This window comes from Pocillopora damicornis, chromosome 4 (assembly GCF_964200805.1).
Source record: "Pocillopora damicornis chromosome 4, jaPocDami1.2, whole genome shotgun sequence".
In the NCBI taxonomy this organism is placed as follows: Eukaryota; Metazoa; Cnidaria; class Anthozoa; order Scleractinia; family Pocilloporidae; genus Pocillopora; species Pocillopora damicornis.
In genome coordinates this window covers 16,058,899-16,076,285 of record NC_142673.1, presented here as the reverse complement: position 1 = coordinate 16,076,285, position 17,387 = coordinate 16,058,899, and the positions used below count along the sequence as shown (strand labels likewise).

Below are 17,387 nucleotides of genomic sequence, written 5' to 3'. Positions count from 1 at the left end.
CAATGAATGTCAAAAATTCGCCCTAGTTCTTGTGTTGAAATTTAACCGACGTAAACAAAAGTGCTAGTATATATTAAACACGTACAATCATAGTTTGATATTGACAAACTTTAGATCGTCACGATACCATATCAATTAGTGTCTATCTGAGCATAATTAAACAAATGGCCGAGTAATATTCCAAAAACACACCTGGATCATGGAAAGGTATCAAGACATAGTTATACAAAGGCTTGACTTTCCTCTCTAACGTTGCGGAGAGAATTTTCGCCGCTCCAGCGCGAACTTGAATAAGATCATCGTACATACTGCCCGTTGTGTCGAAGACAAACACTAGCGAGGCAGCGCCTTCGGGAATTCCATTCTGCGCTTTGGAGTATCCCCAATTTGAAATAAAAACAAAGAGCACATGTACAATAAGATCTGCGTAAAGTGTCCTCAACCGTGCTTTCGCCGTCATCGTCTTCAAATTTCACAACGCAATCAAAGATTTATGCTGAAAAAATCTGAAAACCTCGTGTCCGCTCCAAATGTGTTGAGAGACTTCCAGATCACGATGATGACGATAAATAGCTTTGTTACTGGCGAATCGTGGCTCAACTTCCAGGTTAGTTTCTGCCTGCCTTGAATGTCTTTAACTCGAAGTCTACGCAGAGCAGATCATAAACCCCAATTAAATCCGGAAGGTTTTGAACAACACTTGTTTGACGCGGTGTAATAACATTAGCATATGCGATAGAAAGATAAAATAGTGCAGTTCAGAGACGTCTGATCTGCTCCACTCTTATGACCCAGCCACTTCGAACTCATTCAAAACTGGCGACTAGCGTATCGTAAAACGATACTAGTTTATGACAATTGTTATCCGATACCTTGCGGTTAACCTACGCAGCTGACGGCTGTAGTAAGTCCACTTGCAGGACTTGCAGGGATGCCTGACGTTCCTCTTACTTTGGTTTGTAATCTTAAAACAGAGGCACTCGACTGCTTACTGATAAAAAAATTGAATGAATAAATACATACTGCAGTTCACTCTTTAACTTTAATTTCCCGTGATAAATTAATCTTGTGACTTCTTTTAAAGAAACATTGGTGAGGCAATGACGCGGTTTTCGAGAAACTAATTTCGAGAGACTAATTTAGATTAATTTCACATCTTAGAAGAAGTAAAAACCCAAGGAGAGAGATCAGAAATTCATGGAAATTCGGTGAAATTTTTTGTAAATTTTTAACTTTCCACATGAATCTCTACACAGACATAAAACACTGTGTTGTTCTGCCATTTTACTGATTAATTCCTGTACTTTCTTCAAGAACACCGCATTCCAAATTTGAGCCTGCGATCAGCAACACTGACAACAACCCCGGGGTCTTCAGTTGATTTGCAGAAAGTGTTCTCATCTCCATGAACAATTTTCAGTCTTGCTCAAAATGAAATCTGACGATCCTGAAACGGACAAAACCGTGTCCATTAGGCAAATACAACCACTTCTGGCTCGGAGTGTCCCTCGCGTGATCGCGCCGATTACTGACAAGAAAGGTGAACATGAAAGAGACAACGGTGGCGTTGCTAAGGCCACCATCACACATTCTGAAAGCGGCAAGAAAGACCGCAAAAAATTACGCAGGCTGGTATCTGAACTTACTCTAATGGAGGTGAAGAAAAGTAAAGACAAAGGCAAAAGAAGGAAAGCTATTCGCGTGCCATCTGTGGATACTTCGCAAGCGAGAGGAAGTTCTGATGTTGTGCGTCTTGCTATCAAAGAACTTGGATGGCGAGAGGTGTGTGCTGAACTAGATTTAATATCTCTTCTTACAACTGTACCAGCTTTGCAAATGAAAAGTAAAATCTGCAATGCATATAGAGTAATTGAAATTTCAAGAGCAGCTTCCATGTTAACTGTACTGTTTCGAGTCCGATCTTGCGTTTGAAACATATTCTAATTAATGGATCTTTGATCAAAATCTTGCATAACTATCAAATATGTACACATTTCGCTATTTCAACAGTATAGGTCACTTTAGATTTACTTGGCTATATTGTTACTTTGACAAAGGCACCACCAGTTCCAATAGCCTAGGTTAAAGGCTATGCAAATATTAGTTTTGCGTACTAATTCAATGAATTTAGATGTAATAGTTGAAAGGCATTGATACCCCAGTGCTAAAATACGAAAAAATTGGCTAATTTTAAATTCTGAGCGACGAGGCGTAACCATAACACGCTTTTAATTATCATACAGCTGTTGAGATCTGTTAATGGCTCCAAATCCTTAAAACATTATGTTTCGAAACGTACGCTCATATTAAAATCGGAACAGCTGTTTACAACAAACAGAACAGCAATGATTAGTAAGAAAAGCAAACGCTTCAATAAAATTCAATGTGGACTACATATATGAAGTTTCGTTGTTTATCTTATCATATTCGTTCAGCTTTCCCTCTACGCGTTTGTTTTATTAAAGAGAAATCCAGAGTAAAAAATTAACGTAAAGAAGGATGCGATCGTAAAGCGTTGCGTAACAAATGCGACACAGGCGAGAAGAAAAGATCACCCACCAATGCGAACCATTCGAGATATTCACTTCTATCCTAGCAAATAGGTAAGATCGAACGCTTTACTTTGAAATAAAAAAAAAACTAGACATCATTTGATACACATTTTTTTCATTTCCTGGATGTTTTCATTTTGTTACTTGGACCGTAATTTTTTTTATCACTAATCCTGAGCTCGAAGGAGTTTTACGCGTATTCCGTAAGAGGCCACTTACTTTTGTTTTCATTTTCGCTTATATGCATATGGACATTTTTAATTAGTACCCGACAGGTAGACGGCATGGTTGCGACTTCTACTGGCTTGGTGGACACTTTGAGATGCCTGAATATCCAGAAACAGGATGGCTGAGCAAATTTTTTGGTATAATCAGTTTTATTTTTAAAAAATGCAAGTTTGTGTTTTTAATGAGTGTGCACCACAGCTATTTCACAATGAGGATGTGCAATGAAACACTTCATAAGTGGCAGGGCTCCCCCTCCTAACGTTTTAGCACCAAAAGATTCAGTCACGTAGTCTCTTCAAATCATTCCATCAGGATTGTGCCTGGTGTAATTATATGCAGTTGGCCTTTTTTGATATTTGATTTGATTTGTTATGTATTTTAAATTATTTCCTTAGGCATGTCTGAGGCTGCCCACAAAGTAGAACTCACAAGACACATCAACAGACTGCACTTTTTATTTCCTCATGAGTTTAGCTTTTATCCAAAGACTTGGATGCTGCCAGAAGAATTTGGTGAAGTTTCTGCCTACATGTCCAAAGCAAAGAAGCCACCCACTCTTATTGTCAAGCCTGATGGAGGGTCTCAGGGGGATGGAATTTTTTTAATGCAGAACATTCATGATGTACATCTAAGCACTGCTCTTGCAAGGCCCTGTGTGGTGCAGGAGTATGTTGCAGAGCCTTATCTACTTGAAAAGTTTAAATTTGATCTCAGGATTTATGTTGTGTTAAAGAGGTTGGAACCTTTAGAAATCTTCATTTGCCGTGAAGGCATGGCACGTTTTTGTACTGAACACTACCAGCCACCGACGCATAAGAACATCTCCAAGACTTACATGCACTTGACAAACTATTCATTAAACAAACACAGTGCAGGTTATGTTCAAAGTGATGCAGAGGATAAGGGAAGCAAGCGCAAGATAAGTGCTGTCTTCAAGCAACTGGAGAAACAAGGATGCAACATTCCACTCTTGTGGGCTGAAATAGACCAACTTGCCTGCAAGACTGTCATTGCTCTTTTACCAATATTGAAACTTCAAACTCAGATCATAAGCACCGAGTTGAAGCAAGATCTCAGATCTTTTCAAATCTTAGGTTTTGATATTCTATTAAACAAAGACCTCAAGCCAATCTTGCTTGAAGTGAACTCCAGTCCAAGTTTAAGAATTGACTATGAAGAAGAGACAGTCCCTGGCAAAGTTGACTACTATGTCAGCAAAACAGATCTGGAAATCAAACTTCCTATTGTGAAAGATACCATGTCACTGGTATGGCAACAAAAGAAAGTGTAAGTTATCAGGATAAATGGCTGGCCAACTTAATAGTGTTTACTTATTGACTGAGTGGGAGGGCTGGACAGCAAAATGTTTGGTTCGTGCTCATGAAATACAGACTGAGGACAACAAGGTCTGCATGACCATACTTACACATTGGTCTCCATTAAGTCTGTTTTTCAAATTCTGTTGTAGGTTTGACTAACTTTGTATAATCAAACCTTTGAACCCAGACTGAATTGGACCCCACTTAGTCCTGATACCATTAAAAATATACTGGTTATGTTCATGATCACTTTTAAAGTACTGAAAATTTAAAATTAATATTTTTGTATTTAATTTTTTGGTTCTAAAGAATATGTTAAATAGAAAAATTAAGCTGGAGAAAAATAGAAACATTTTTTAACATTTTTCATGAAAGTTGTAGTATAACATGCTGTGTGCTGTTTAACACAATCATGAAAATTCAGAAATTCAGTTTACATTAACTTTTTATCAACCTTTCTATTCCAGGGACACACTACCAGAAAAGTCAGGTTGTCTTTACCAAATTTATCCCAAACTGGCTTCCCATTTAGATCATTTCAGAGTAGTGGAAAGATGTTTGACACTTTTCAGACATTTTGTAGGGGTGCGCACATCCAACAAGATGGGACCTACCTCCTTTAGAATGATGGCAAGGTGAACCATTGAGACATATTGTGCGACATAGACAGAATTATGTACCCTGAGGCTGAAAATTATTTCATGTGTCATTCAATGCACTGGGTAGACTAGGATTAAGAACCAAGATTTATGGCTACTTTGTTCACAGATCTCCCTCCCTTGACTGCACAGTATGAAATAATTATTTTTTTTGATATCAGTGTGCATTATAGGTGGAAACAAATTATCGGTATCATATGAGCAGAGTGTGACCTACAATTTTTCACCCTTTCATACTTGGGAGCTTTTTCAATTGGCAATCATTTCATTTATTCTCTAGACCTTATCGTGTGATTTAGGGGTGACATTGTAGGGAGAGGTAATATCCTAATCACTTTTAAGGGTCAAAGAGTCAATGCTTGGTTGATCTAACCTGATACTCCTCTTTTCTTGTCTTATCAGGAGATGCCATTTGACAGATTTCGGCTTCACTCTTGCTTCATTTGACATAATGTTCATCAACATGAGTCGTCGTCATCCAGGTTGTGAATCAGGCCGTGCTTCTCTTAATTTCCATGGTTTCTATGAATCACTCATTGCAATAGGACACAAGAAATTTGCACTGACTATGCGGAAAGAGCCTGTTCAGATTTTATTGAATGTTTTAAAACATTGTGAACATCACTTGGAAAGGAATGTGAATGCCTCACAACGCCGCAAGATGCCTGAGCCTTACTTGAGACCGTCACTAGGTGATAGAAAACTGTTGAGCTGCTTTCAGTTTCCCTTAGCTACCAGTTCTTTGTTTTAATCACCAGCCAAAAGATTTCAAAACACCTTCCTGAACTTGACTGTGTTGAGACTGAGATAATAATTATCTATTTACTAGTGACCAATGGTTACTCAGTTCCAAATTTCATCCTATTTCTGTGCCAAGCTAAATTCAAAACAACATTTAAAGCCATTAATTTTAGCAGATTGGCACCAAAGATCCACACAGCTACAGTTCAACCAATGACAGGCCTTGCCACACTAGACTGCATGAGCAAGACTCAAGTTCACACATGCTGAATTCAGGAATTACTTTGATGTACCCCAGTATTTAAAAATGTGAGATTGAATGGAACTTGGACACTAATTAGCTTGTTCCAAGCTCTCAGTCAGAGGGGAGAGACATAAAAGTCAATAAACTTAATTTAGCAATGTTCAGGCAAAGGATGTAATGTTTCTCTCAATGGTACCCCAACAGAATGAGATCTTCAATTAAGCAACATAAGGCTCAATCAATTTAAGATGGTGGACTACAACTATAATCTCTTACAACTGTAAATCATCAATTGTAAATAAAAATTTCAAGGGAAATAAACTTACTAAAAGTTCTAAATGAATGTTCAACCATTGCACAGCTAACTCCATATTCACATTTAACACTTTGAGTTCTTTTATTGACTAGCTGTTTCAATGGATGTATGATAGTTAATTTTGCTAGGAAAGCCCTCTATAAGGGGACTTTGAAAACACAGAAATACAATGTAATTGTGACAACTATTTCCTTATTATTTTCTGTGTTTGGCATAAGTCACAAATCAAACAAAACAATTCCCACATTTTTTTACCAGTACATGTGTGTGACAATTAAGTCAGAACACTGAAGAACCAAATAGAAAATAACATTTTGTAGTTATTGTTTCAGTACACTACATTTTCTCTTTATTTAATTATCATGGTGTTGGATAATTCTGTTTCACACTACCACCAAGAACAAATAGTTCTTCCCAAATAATTCAGCATGAATTTAAGTGTCTTCCATTGAATAGTAACACATGAAAGTTGGCCAAGATTCATGCCAAGTTGTTTGAAATTTGATGCATTCTAACCCAGAGATACTTACTATTAATAGCAAAGTATAATAATCGTTTTTCTTTTCAATTAATCAAGGATTCCTGTTAGTCAGGTTTCAAACACTGCCTTGTGTGTGGTTCATGATTCCATGACCAATGAATTCTAGGTAAATTCAAGTTTATTGTTAACCTTTTAAACCCTAAGAGCGACCAGCATCTTATTTCTCCCTACAGAAAAACCACTTAGTCATTCACTAAGATTATGAGAATAAAGACTAAAATGATCACCAACTTAAGAGACTTTGATTGTTAATTAAAACCAATTCTCCTTGTTAGTACCAAAGAAAATGTATTAAGAGGAGTAAGGAGAATATGGATGCTGATGTTAGGGAATAAAGGGTTACAGCAAGTGGTAGTTTCTCTCAACTGACCGCCCCTTGGTCACTGCATATGACAAGTCAGGGATGTCTCAGAATTCTACATGTATCCATGACTTACTATTCAAAAAGAAGCAGCACCTTTGAACTTAACAATCTACAGCTGCCACCCATACTCCAGAATTTAATTTGTTTATTTGTCTTATGGCAAAAGAATCTCAGTCCTCAGTTTAATTCCTAAAAATATACTTTTTAAAGGTTTTATATAACAACTCTACCCCCTTATATGATAGTACCATTAAGAAGATGTAGGTATGATCATATGATGATTTTCTACAGTTAATGCAGAGTAAATCATCTTTTTTTTTTTAATGAGTAGAGAGAGGAAACCACACACTACTTTATTTCAGACCTGACCTTTACACTAATTTTCATTTCCCCAATTCAGCTTTCCATTCCTTAAGCTTTTTTGCTCCACTCTCTAAAGTACTGTCCTCCTACAAATTATTGAAAATAAAATTGGTTCATAATTACAGCTAGCAAAATGCCAGACAGTGAGTTTAATTACATCAAGTCAGTAGTTGTCAGTAAAATGCAAGCTTGAGAAGTCAGTATAATTGAATTCGACCATTAGACTTATTCTTGGGGTGTGAGGAGTAGTTTATCTGCATCCAATTTTCCACCACATCAGAAGCAACATCAGAAGTGAATATTTACACCATATTTTGAGTTTATAGGAAGATAATATTAGTTATAATTGTATGTTGGGGCAGTTTGGTTGTAAAGTGAAGTTCCATTGCCGACAACAAATGGTCTAAAACAGATTGTAAAAGTAAGATTAAATCTGTGAAGAACTTTTGGCAGAATTAGTGACTGATGTTTTGAATACTTAAAAGTTGACTCTGATGATCAATTTTGCAAAGTTTTTTCCCAAAAAAAAAATTCAGTCACTGCTACCAACAACAGTCCTTAGTGACTGGCATTTGGACGACCTTTAAGTCATGCAGCTCCAATGATGACTTTGCCTGAGGTTTTTCCAAACATCAGTCAAACCACTAACAACAGTCCTCCTCAGGACCACCCTCACAGAGAGTCCATTAAAAGGAAAGCAAGTACTAACCTTTATAAAGCAGAATCGAATGTATTTGGCTCCCATGTATTTGTGTTCAGGGGAATAGAAAGCAGATGGAGGTATAGCTGCAATTCCCTTTGATGAATATCAAATAAAAGTAGATTTAAAGTACTGATTACTTATTGAGAACTTAGTAAGAATATATGTTGATACATGCTACCAAATGGCAAATTAATGGTTATGGACATGTATAAAATGGGTATGTTTGTAAAGTAAGTGTGGTGCTGTGTTGGTGGGGGGTGTAACAACAAGCTAGTTTTGGTTTTATCAACTGACTTGATGATGTAAACTGGCCACCATAAGGAGTTTCAAAGCTAATGTTTTGAGAAATAGCCCCTCTTCAGAGCAAATGGAGGAATTGTGGGTTGTGTGTGTGTTGACATGTATACCTTGGCCTAACCTTATCCAGGCCAGTTTGAATAAGATTATCAATGATGATTAAATATTTAGAAAATAAACTAACACCCCATTCACACCAAAGCTTCAACATGTTTTAAAGAGCTGATTTGTAAAATACAGTTTACATTTTTTTTTTGTTCATAGAGGCTGTTTAACCCTAAACCAATCTTTGTCAAGTGTGAATGTAACTTTTGGAAAAACTAGTTTGAGATTAATTGAATCAGGTGGAAAAATCCAGTTTTTAGGTTCTACCTTTCTGATTTTCATTCAGGTAAACCCTGTTTCACTAAAAATGTTTACTGGTGTGAAAGGGGTATAAGATAAAAATGACATTGTTTAAATACAAATCAAGAACATATCTGGATTGATACATGTATACTACAGATCAATGTATCCTATATCTACTATCTACTTTACACTAGACAAAAAAATATTTCTAAATAAATAAAAAACCAAAGATCTTGGACACTGGTCCTGTTATTAAATTAAATGTTTTTCTTCCCACCTTCTCTTTTGTCAACCATCGTACAAATTTATAGTCAGGAGGGTCATCACTTTTATCATATTCACCAAAGTTCACATCTGGTAAAAAAACAATGATTTTAACTTGTAAATTAGAAATGCTATCATGTTCAACTGTGACAGACCAGGATACAATCTGAGTTGAGTAATAGGTCTTCTAAAGTTGTAACTGGTGCTTAATTCATACTTTGGACATTTGAATTATAATTTTTTTTAAAGGCATCCTAACAACAGTCTTGGTTTTTACTTAATTTATATGGATGTCTTTATCTTGAGACTCATGGACCTGAAAACTATACAATAATAAGTTCTGACATTTTGTTTGGTTGTTAAATACAAAAAAGCATGTCCCACTAAGAAGGCGATTTAGTTTTTAAAACCCCATCACTCTGGAAATTCCCGATTTATTTCATAAATTGCATTACTTTCAAATCTATGTTTTTGGTGATCTCCTCAGCTGATGAATCTCACAGCATTACACTTGTGGCAAGAATCTATAAATTTTCCCAAACTGCTTATTAACAACAAAAAATTGTGTAATTGTACCAATGCCTGATGTGTCAGCCATCATAAAGTAACCTCCTTGAGGAATGACTGGCTTAAAACCAACTTCAGTCAGTAGTTTAGCCATCACATCCCGTTTTCTCTCCAACATGCTTCTAAGTCCTGTGAAATATGACTTGTCTGTGTCAATAAGAGGAATTTCATGTTCAAAGGCTTGGGCAAGGGCTTCCTGTGAATGACAAACACAGCTACATGTTATGGAGAATTGTACGTTTGCTATCTAACTATTTACCTCTGACCAAAATAAACTAAGAACTTCAAGTGAACTTATTTTTCATACTTCCTGTTAGATTACCTGCGTGGGAGTTGGCAGGTTATAAGTAATTTGTGCTTGAGTTGTCTGCAGGTTTTTAATCAATTCCTTAGGACCAATTGACCAGCCAAGCTGAAAATAATAAGAAAATGACAATATAATTAACAACAAATAATACTTCCTCAACATTTAAAAGTATACTCTTAGAATCTAGTATTGTGAAGTAAAGCCAATAAAACTGATCAGAATTACTTTCAAACTATCAGCTGCAATACAAGGTTAATCAACTGAAAGTGCACCTTTTCATGTTTTTGAAGATGCAAAGGCTGAACAGTTGGCATGCAGAGCCCCCACCTGATAGGTCTATGATCAAGCTGTGGTCATGAAATGCTATGCCATTTTCTTGGGCCACACACATTACTCCTTTAGCGAATTTCTCCTCTCTGAAGTATTAAGTCTTATTACTGCCTAAAATTGCTTGGAGTTCTTAGAAATTCAACCAGAAATGGTTTGAAAATTGCTATTACATGCTGCACTTATAATAGAGGAGAACACTAGAGATCCAATGGACATTCCACTCAGGAGAAGAAGCAATACACCCAGGAAAACCAACCAAATGTGAGGAAGTATGGGCCACTCATCTTATCAGCAAGACTGAACTAGACTAGACTCTTACTTTTTAACTGAACTGCAAAGGTAGAGGGTGCAGTGTCCTAACAAATGCTGCACATGTGAGGGCAAACTGAGAAATGCCAGGCAGTGGAAGACGCAACGATAATGCATTGTTCCTTCAATTTATAAGGCCTGATTACCCAGCTTAAAGTTAACCAGTCTGAATCAAAAGCTGCAGGTTTTGACAGAAGGTCTTTTTACTTTTTAAATGCAATTGCAGAACTTCACAATGAATCAAGAGACCTACATGAGACATAGTTTGATGTTACTCTGGTTTGCAGATTTAATGAATGTAACCGAAGAAGTTACAATTCATAGACCCAACGTTTTGACACTCCTGTCTAGTGCCTTCATCAGGGGTGATCTAAACACTGCAACAAGAGGTCCTTTTATATGACCACTAATTAGCTGCCTTTTTTCTGACGAGGTATAAATAGGCATCAGAAAGCAAACCGCCATCGTCACAATTTAAAGGAGTGTGGGTGAAGTTAATATGCCAAGCCTCCAAACAAAGACCTACATGAGTTTCAAGGCCATTGAATATTCACTGAATAAGTAAGGTTACCTTCCAGCCAGTGATACTAAAGGTTTTCCCTGCACTGCCAACTGTTATTGTCCTTTCCCACATACCAGGAAGTGTAGCTATTTAAAATAACAATGTTATAGTAAATCTTGCAAATGAAAAAAAGTTTAACATCCATATATTGGATCATGTCCAAATATTAGTATTACCTAGAGATCTGACTATTACCCAGTAGTGATGATGATAATGGTGAAACTTTAACAGTTTTTACAAAAGTGCAATGATACTATTGTGCAAAGTTTTGCTTTCGAGATCCGAGAACTTTCCTCTCTCAACTGTTGACCAAATCATCTCTTTGTTGCAGCTAATACTGAGAACTTTGTGCTGCATCAAACATTAAAGTAATATCCCCTATTTGATTATTTTCCTAGTTCCCAATGCCTGTCTACCAGACAATGTAATAAATTCTCAAGGATTCTCCCGTCTGATCACTAACATGAAATGGTTAAATAGCTGTTACAAATAAGGTAATTAAAGTCATTGGCCAGTGATTCCGAAAAATACTCAGACAAAAGATAAACAAACATTCTTACCAATCCTTAAGTGCTGTTCTCCACCATACACAAGCCACTCATAAACTTCATCACTGATACAGATGACATTGTATTTCTTACATAAATCAGCAATTAACTGCAACTCTTCCATACTGAATACCTTTGAGATTAAAATTCACAAAACTGTTGCAAATACTCTCCATCATCTTTTGATCAGCTTGCACTTCTTCAGAATAACACTTTACCTTGCCAATGGGATTATGAGGAGTATTAATAACAATGGCTCTGGTTTTCTCACTAAAGGCTGCTTCCAGTTCATCTTTGTCTAAAATCCAGTCTTTCGTTGAGGTAGCCTTTTCTTTCTGGTGCACAAAGAAAGGGTAAATTATTCCACACCATTCAGATCATAGTTTTTCCAAACTCAACCATTCAGTTTAAGTGAATAAAGTCAGATAAGTTTCTCATAAAAGAAACTATAATTGTGTTGCATTAGTATGGGTTATTACAAGTTGACAGTTTGGTTTTATAAAATGAGTTGTAAATTGGCCATCGTAACTGAGGAGTTTCTAAGCTAACGTTTTGGGCATTAACCCTTCATCGTTCATTCTGACAGAGGGCTCACACTCTAAATGTCAGCTTAGAAACTCTGCGCAGTGGCCAATTTACTTACTAACAGTAATCAACTTAGATGATAAAACCAAATTATTTTGTTCAATAAAAGCTGAGTTTTTTGTTTGTCTCTCGATGTAGTCACATGTGATGTAGATCGCAACGTTTCGACTGCATACTGCTAGTCTTCTTCAGGTCATGAGATTGACTTGTCATGTGTGATCTTATAAAGCATGATGCTCTGCTGTGATTAGTTGTTTTTCAATAGCTCTGGTTTGTGCATTTCGATCCTTACTGTTTCATTCAGTGATTTGCTCCCTCGGTAGGAAGGAATATTTGTTCATCTTTAACACTGGTAAGAGCAATGACATACTTACAGCCCTCAAAGGGACAAACTTTGGTATCCCACCAGCCACTGATATTTGAGGTACATAGCAGTCAAAATATGGCTCAATAAGGATAACCTGTAGGTCAAAAGAGGTTTACAACAAAAAAAATACCAAAACTTTAAGTGCTCTAATCAGTCTTATGACAAATCAAAAGAACTATCCAGTCTTGTGAAGCCACAAAACAACTCGTGCAATACATCTCCGATAGAATTTAATAGGAAAATTTGACCAAAGAACTGCAGAACAAGGATTAGAGACTTGAAATAAAATTTGAACAACAATCATCTAAGGAACTAAATTGACATAAAGAAAGGGAGCCATGATAATTGTTAATAAGCACTTCCTCCGTAACCCCCTCTAAAAATAAATGTTGTTCTATATTATTAATTTCAATCACTTAACTACTAAGGACACCTCATTAACCTTTTGACCCCATCAAGTGACTACCATCCAATTCATTCTTACAATATCACTCCTGAATCATGTATTACAGTCACAAGAATAAAGGAAATGGAAAGAAGCTCTTGATTGTTGGACAAATTCTCTGTGTTAGCACCTTAAAAATGTATAAACAGCAGTATGGAGAATATGCATACTGATGTTGGGATGTAAAGGGTTAACAGACAATTTCTACCTACCATACCTCATCACCAGGATCCACTAAACCCAAAAATGAACAATACAGTGACTCGTAGGCTCCTCCTGTGACTAAAATCTATGGAATGGAACCCAAAATTTGTAACATTTTAGTGGACAGTTTTAATGCACTATCAACTAAGACAAAGTGAACATTCTGTAGAGTGTTAAACAGTCAAGAAAAGTGCCTTACAACTAAGTGTTAAAAACCATAACCAAAAGACCATCAAAACAACAGAAAAACCACAAAAAATATGTTTAAAACTTAAATTAAAATACATATAAGCTGATAATATGAGTGATCAATACAAGTCCATTTAATTGATCAAGAGAAGGTAATGCTAGTTTCTAAGAGAAATAATTGTTCAATAAGCAAAACCAGAGTAACTAATAAGTAATAGCTACCTCAGATAAAGGATCAATGGCTCTCTTCAACAACTGGGTGTAAAGCTTTCCAAGGGCATTAACTAGTCTTGGGTGACCCTGAAAATTAAGGTGAAAATTGATTATTATTAATTTTGTTGCAGTGGAAAGAAGTTATTGATCTGAACTAAAAATCATCAAATTTATATGGGATACCATGAATGAATTCTGCTAAAAAAAGAAAATGCAAATGAATGTGAAAGGCACAATGTCTTCCAAGAACACCAAGCTAAGTTAGCTGTTATTAACACCTTCAGCTCTCACCTGACTTCTTGTATACTGATTAACAGCAAAGTCAGAACTTGCAGCCACCCTACCAAGCGCTTCTTTGACAAAGTGAGGAGGGGGCATGTCTGGGAATCCCTATAATTAATAATAGAAGATTATAAATGAGGTTTTTTTTTTCATTAACCTAAAGAAGCTATTAAAAGTATCCTAGGCTAATAAAAAATGTAATAGTGAACACTCCCAGAAAAATATTCTTAACATTAAATTGTTGCACACGTATCATCAATCATTCATTCATTGTCAGTAATTAATGAGTGTGCAGGTGTATGGCTACCTACACATAAGTTAACCAAAATATATAAAGGCTTGAGACCTACGAGCAGAATTTCAGTTGAGCAATTATGAGAGTCGAGGGGTTAGTTTCTAAAGAAACTGTCAGTGGCGCTGCATCAGTGGGAGAGTATAACAGGGTAATATAGTAATGGAAATTGGCCATTGTAGAGAGTTTCTAATCTGAGGTTTCAAGTGTTAGCCCTTCAATAGAGCAAATGAGAGTTAGCCATGATAGGCTAAGAAAACAGGACATACTTCATCAAATAACATTGAGAGGCTTGTTTTTGGTTGGACACTGTAGAAAAATTCTATTATCTTTAAACTCACAAAATCAACTTGCTTTTTGTTTACTTAAAATCAGAGGAAGTAAAGTGAAAAATGAACACATTGACAGTTAAAAAAACCCAAGAAAGGTCTTATGTGGTATCATTACAGCTGAAGCTGGTTACATAACAAGATTATTCATTTTTTTAAAATCTATATTTATAGTTTATTACCTGTCCTAAGTTCACTGCTTTATAGTCTCTTGCTAAAGCAGTAAACTCAACCCTGTGAACAAAAAAAAAAAACAGTCACATATAAATCATACACTATCAAAGCTGTTAAAGATCCTTTCTTTAAAAAAAAAAAAAAAAAAAAAAAAAAAAAAAAGGCTAGAGTGCAACTCCATTATTTGTTATAAGATATATTGACACACTGGAAGACATACTGGCTTTAATCATTAAAGATTACTATTAACTATTAATTAACACACTGGCCTAGTGGTCAGTGTACTGGGCTTCAGGTCAAGAGATCTGGGTTCTAGAAGACACTCTTTCTCTCACAGTACCTCTCTTCGCCCAAGAGTATGAAATGGGTACTACTGAATTGTCATGGAAGCCTGATATGATGCTGGGGGGGTAACCTTACAATAGACTAGCATCCCATCCAGTGGGGAGTAGTAATTCTCCTAGTTATTTCATTTCAAGAAAATGCAAATAAACTCCGACTGAAACTACCAGCATACCAGTAAATGTATATTTCAAATAAGATGACTTTCCAGATAATCAAAGTAATAACGAAACGATTCTTGACCCTGTAATGAATTCAAGTACAGACTCGTAACCTTACAAAGGGTAATATGCACAGTATAACCCACCTAACAAAAAAGAAACTTCTGCACAAGATATTTATTTCTACACATCAACATCCAGATCAGTTACAGTTCTGGTACATACCACACGTTCTTGTCAAATCCTATATTTCTGTTTGCTGGTTTGTACAAGTCTTTTGAGCTCATTTTCCTCTACAAGAAAAGCAAAGATTTCAGGTTAAAATAAGACATCCCATACATCATTTACGCTTGGGAACAATATAATGCAGGAGAAACACGTCCTTGACCTTTCCATTACCTTTCTTCAAAATACAGTGCTATAACCCATGATTTACTTTGAAGCCATGGTCATAGGATAATACACAGCTTTTCAAAGCCCACTCTTAAGGTCTTACATGTAGTTCCACCACAAACGCATATGATACTTAAAAGTAACGAATGTTATTGTATGAGGAACATATATTTTTGGTTTCGTTTACAAGATAATCAATTCTCTATAACAAAATATCAGGTTCATTAAATGAAAACAAATACCTGCCTTCACGACCCTTAGATAAGTTAACCTGTAAAAGATTTAGGTAATCTTTAGACCAATGAAGATTGCATGACATCCACGAGATGATACTAGGGTTCAGATCCCCTCAATATAAGAGTTGCCACGACTCAACAATCGACGCTGCGTGGCTGACCGTGGTTATTAGAGTCGGAAAAAACCTTGCGACTTAAACGCAAGAATGGAATAAACGATAGTGGCACTTTATCAAAATGATACGAAAATTGTAGTTTTTGAGCAAAAAGAGCCTCTTCCTCTCTATTTTTTTCTATACAAGCAAGGTCGCCTTCACCCTCGCGCGATCGATGAGACCTTACTACTGTTCTTGAGAAGATCAATAAAAATGCGTCGAATATTTTTTTTTCAATAAAAAGAAAATTATATACACGTCAGACAGCAGCCATAACTTTTTGACAATTGTCATGTTTCCTTTCAAAATTTGAGGGTATAGGTAGAGTATGCAGTGCGCAGGAGACGATCTGGATCTTCAACACATACATTATTACACTTCAAAACGGAAAGAAAATAATAGTTAAGGAAAAAATATAAAATAAAACCTTTCAAGTGTACTCCTGTCTTCTTTGCTTTCTATTTCTTAAATTGTGTATCCTTTGAAGAGAGGAGATATCAGTATCTGTAGTATACCCGTATGGGAAATAGATGCCAAGCAACTGAGGATGATACCCGAAATGCTTTGTGGGCCACTTCCGGGTTTCATATCAAGAGATTCGCATTCAATCCTCGTTAAAATCATGAACATAGGCATAAAGTATCTCGGAAAGGCCTAACGGGGAGCCATCTCAAAACGTTTAAACAACGACTTCAGTCGAAATGTCTGCAAATTTTGCTTCCGGTTACGATGATCGCTGCTCGTCTTCAACACTTGACAACCACCTCAAGGGTTTCCTCTGTCTGAGCTGAACTGCTCACGGAAAATTTGACATATCTTGCACATTCATGCATGGGCAATCACTCACCCGGGTACCCAGATAGAATATTGTCATCAGTCAAGACATGGTGACAGACTACAGCAAATCATTGCCTTGTAAAATTAATAATAGGCTCGAATAAACATTCAGTAAAAATAACTGGTTGGAAAAACAAAAACATTGTTTCTATCTACAAAGACTAAGCCATCGACATTGCTGATCCTGGCAGTATGCAGGACGCGTGTCATATGAACTTCGTAATAGACCTCGCTCACTATGGAGTCTCTGTGGCTCGGTGGTTAGAACATCAGAGCGTGGAATCCGAAGGTCCGAAGGTTCGATCCCTCATTAACTTTTCTTTGTACTACGCTCATGACAAGACGAAAAAAAAACATCTTTCTCAACATTGATAATCGCATTTAAATTAAAATAATTTCTAAACGTCCTTACATGTTGTTCACATCTCTGATGCTTGAGACACAGTATGGAACACCGTCCTTCTTGGATCAGATTCTCGAACCTGCTAAATAAATGCCTCCCTCTGAAAACAGTTGTGGTCATACTTGAATTTCTGCAGTGTAGAGCACTTCGCGATAATCGACTGACCGTTCTAGTTTGTTTTGGTTTCACGCCACAACAATGTTCAAATTTCGTGTTGT

General features: G+C 36.4%; 3 protein-coding genes across 7 annotated transcripts in view; 1 reads left to right on the top strand and 2 right to left on the bottom strand.

Annotated features, from left to right (window-relative positions):
- The window catches only part of LOC113686662 (hemicentin-1), a 29,670-nt gene extending 28,364 nt beyond the window's left edge, over positions 1-1,306 (bottom strand). Inside the window, exon 1 of one of the 2 annotated variants that reach the window (XM_089203297.1) lies at positions 193-1,306. In XM_089203297.1, coding sequence (XP_089059423.1) covers positions 193-460 — 268 coding nt within the window. In that variant the 5' untranslated portion in view covers positions 461-1,306. The remainder of the gene's footprint in view (positions 1-192) is intronic. The other variant, XM_089203296.1, reaches the window with a different exon arrangement.
- A 26-nt stretch (positions 1,307-1,332) lies between these two features.
- Positions 1,333-6,082, top strand: LOC113686699 (tubulin polyglutamylase TTLL11). The gene is made up of 5 exons (XM_027204349.2): positions 1,333-1,782; positions 2,818-2,917; positions 3,176-4,067; positions 4,567-4,734; positions 5,161-6,082. Exons 1-5 carry the CDS (start codon positions 1,432-1,434, stop codon positions 5,507-5,509), a joined length of 1,860 nt encoding a protein of 619 aa, XP_027060150.2. The 5' UTR covers positions 1,333-1,431; the 3' UTR covers positions 5,510-6,082.
- Positions 6,083-6,115: 33 nt separating this feature from the next.
- LOC113686698 (kynurenine--oxoglutarate transaminase 3) lies at positions 6,116-17,384 on the bottom strand. Of its 4 annotated transcripts, XM_089203299.1 has the most exons (16): positions 17,179-17,242; positions 16,357-16,408; positions 15,371-15,438; positions 14,651-14,702; positions 13,857-13,955; positions 13,575-13,652; positions 13,177-13,248; positions 12,522-12,608; positions 11,781-11,897; positions 11,575-11,695; positions 11,024-11,100; positions 9,829-9,918; positions 9,516-9,702; positions 8,953-9,029; positions 8,037-8,123; positions 6,116-7,413 (listed from the first exon to the last, which is right to left on the bottom strand). In XM_089203299.1, the coding sequence occupies exons 3-16, from the start codon at positions 15,430-15,432 to the stop codon at positions 7,348-7,350; spliced, it is 1,272 nt and encodes a 423-aa protein (XP_089059425.1). In that variant the 5' UTR covers positions 15,433-15,438; positions 16,357-16,408; positions 17,179-17,242; the 3' UTR covers positions 6,116-7,347. The 4 variants fall into 4 exon arrangements, with proteins under 4 accessions (XP_089059425.1, XP_027060145.2, XP_089059427.1 ...); XM_027204344.2 differs by lacking the exon at positions 16,357-16,408 and having other exon boundaries at positions 17,179-17,384; XM_089203301.1 differs by lacking the exons at positions 16,357-16,408; positions 17,179-17,242 and adding an exon at positions 15,781-15,887.
- Between the last annotated feature and the right edge of the window lie 3 nt (positions 17,385-17,387).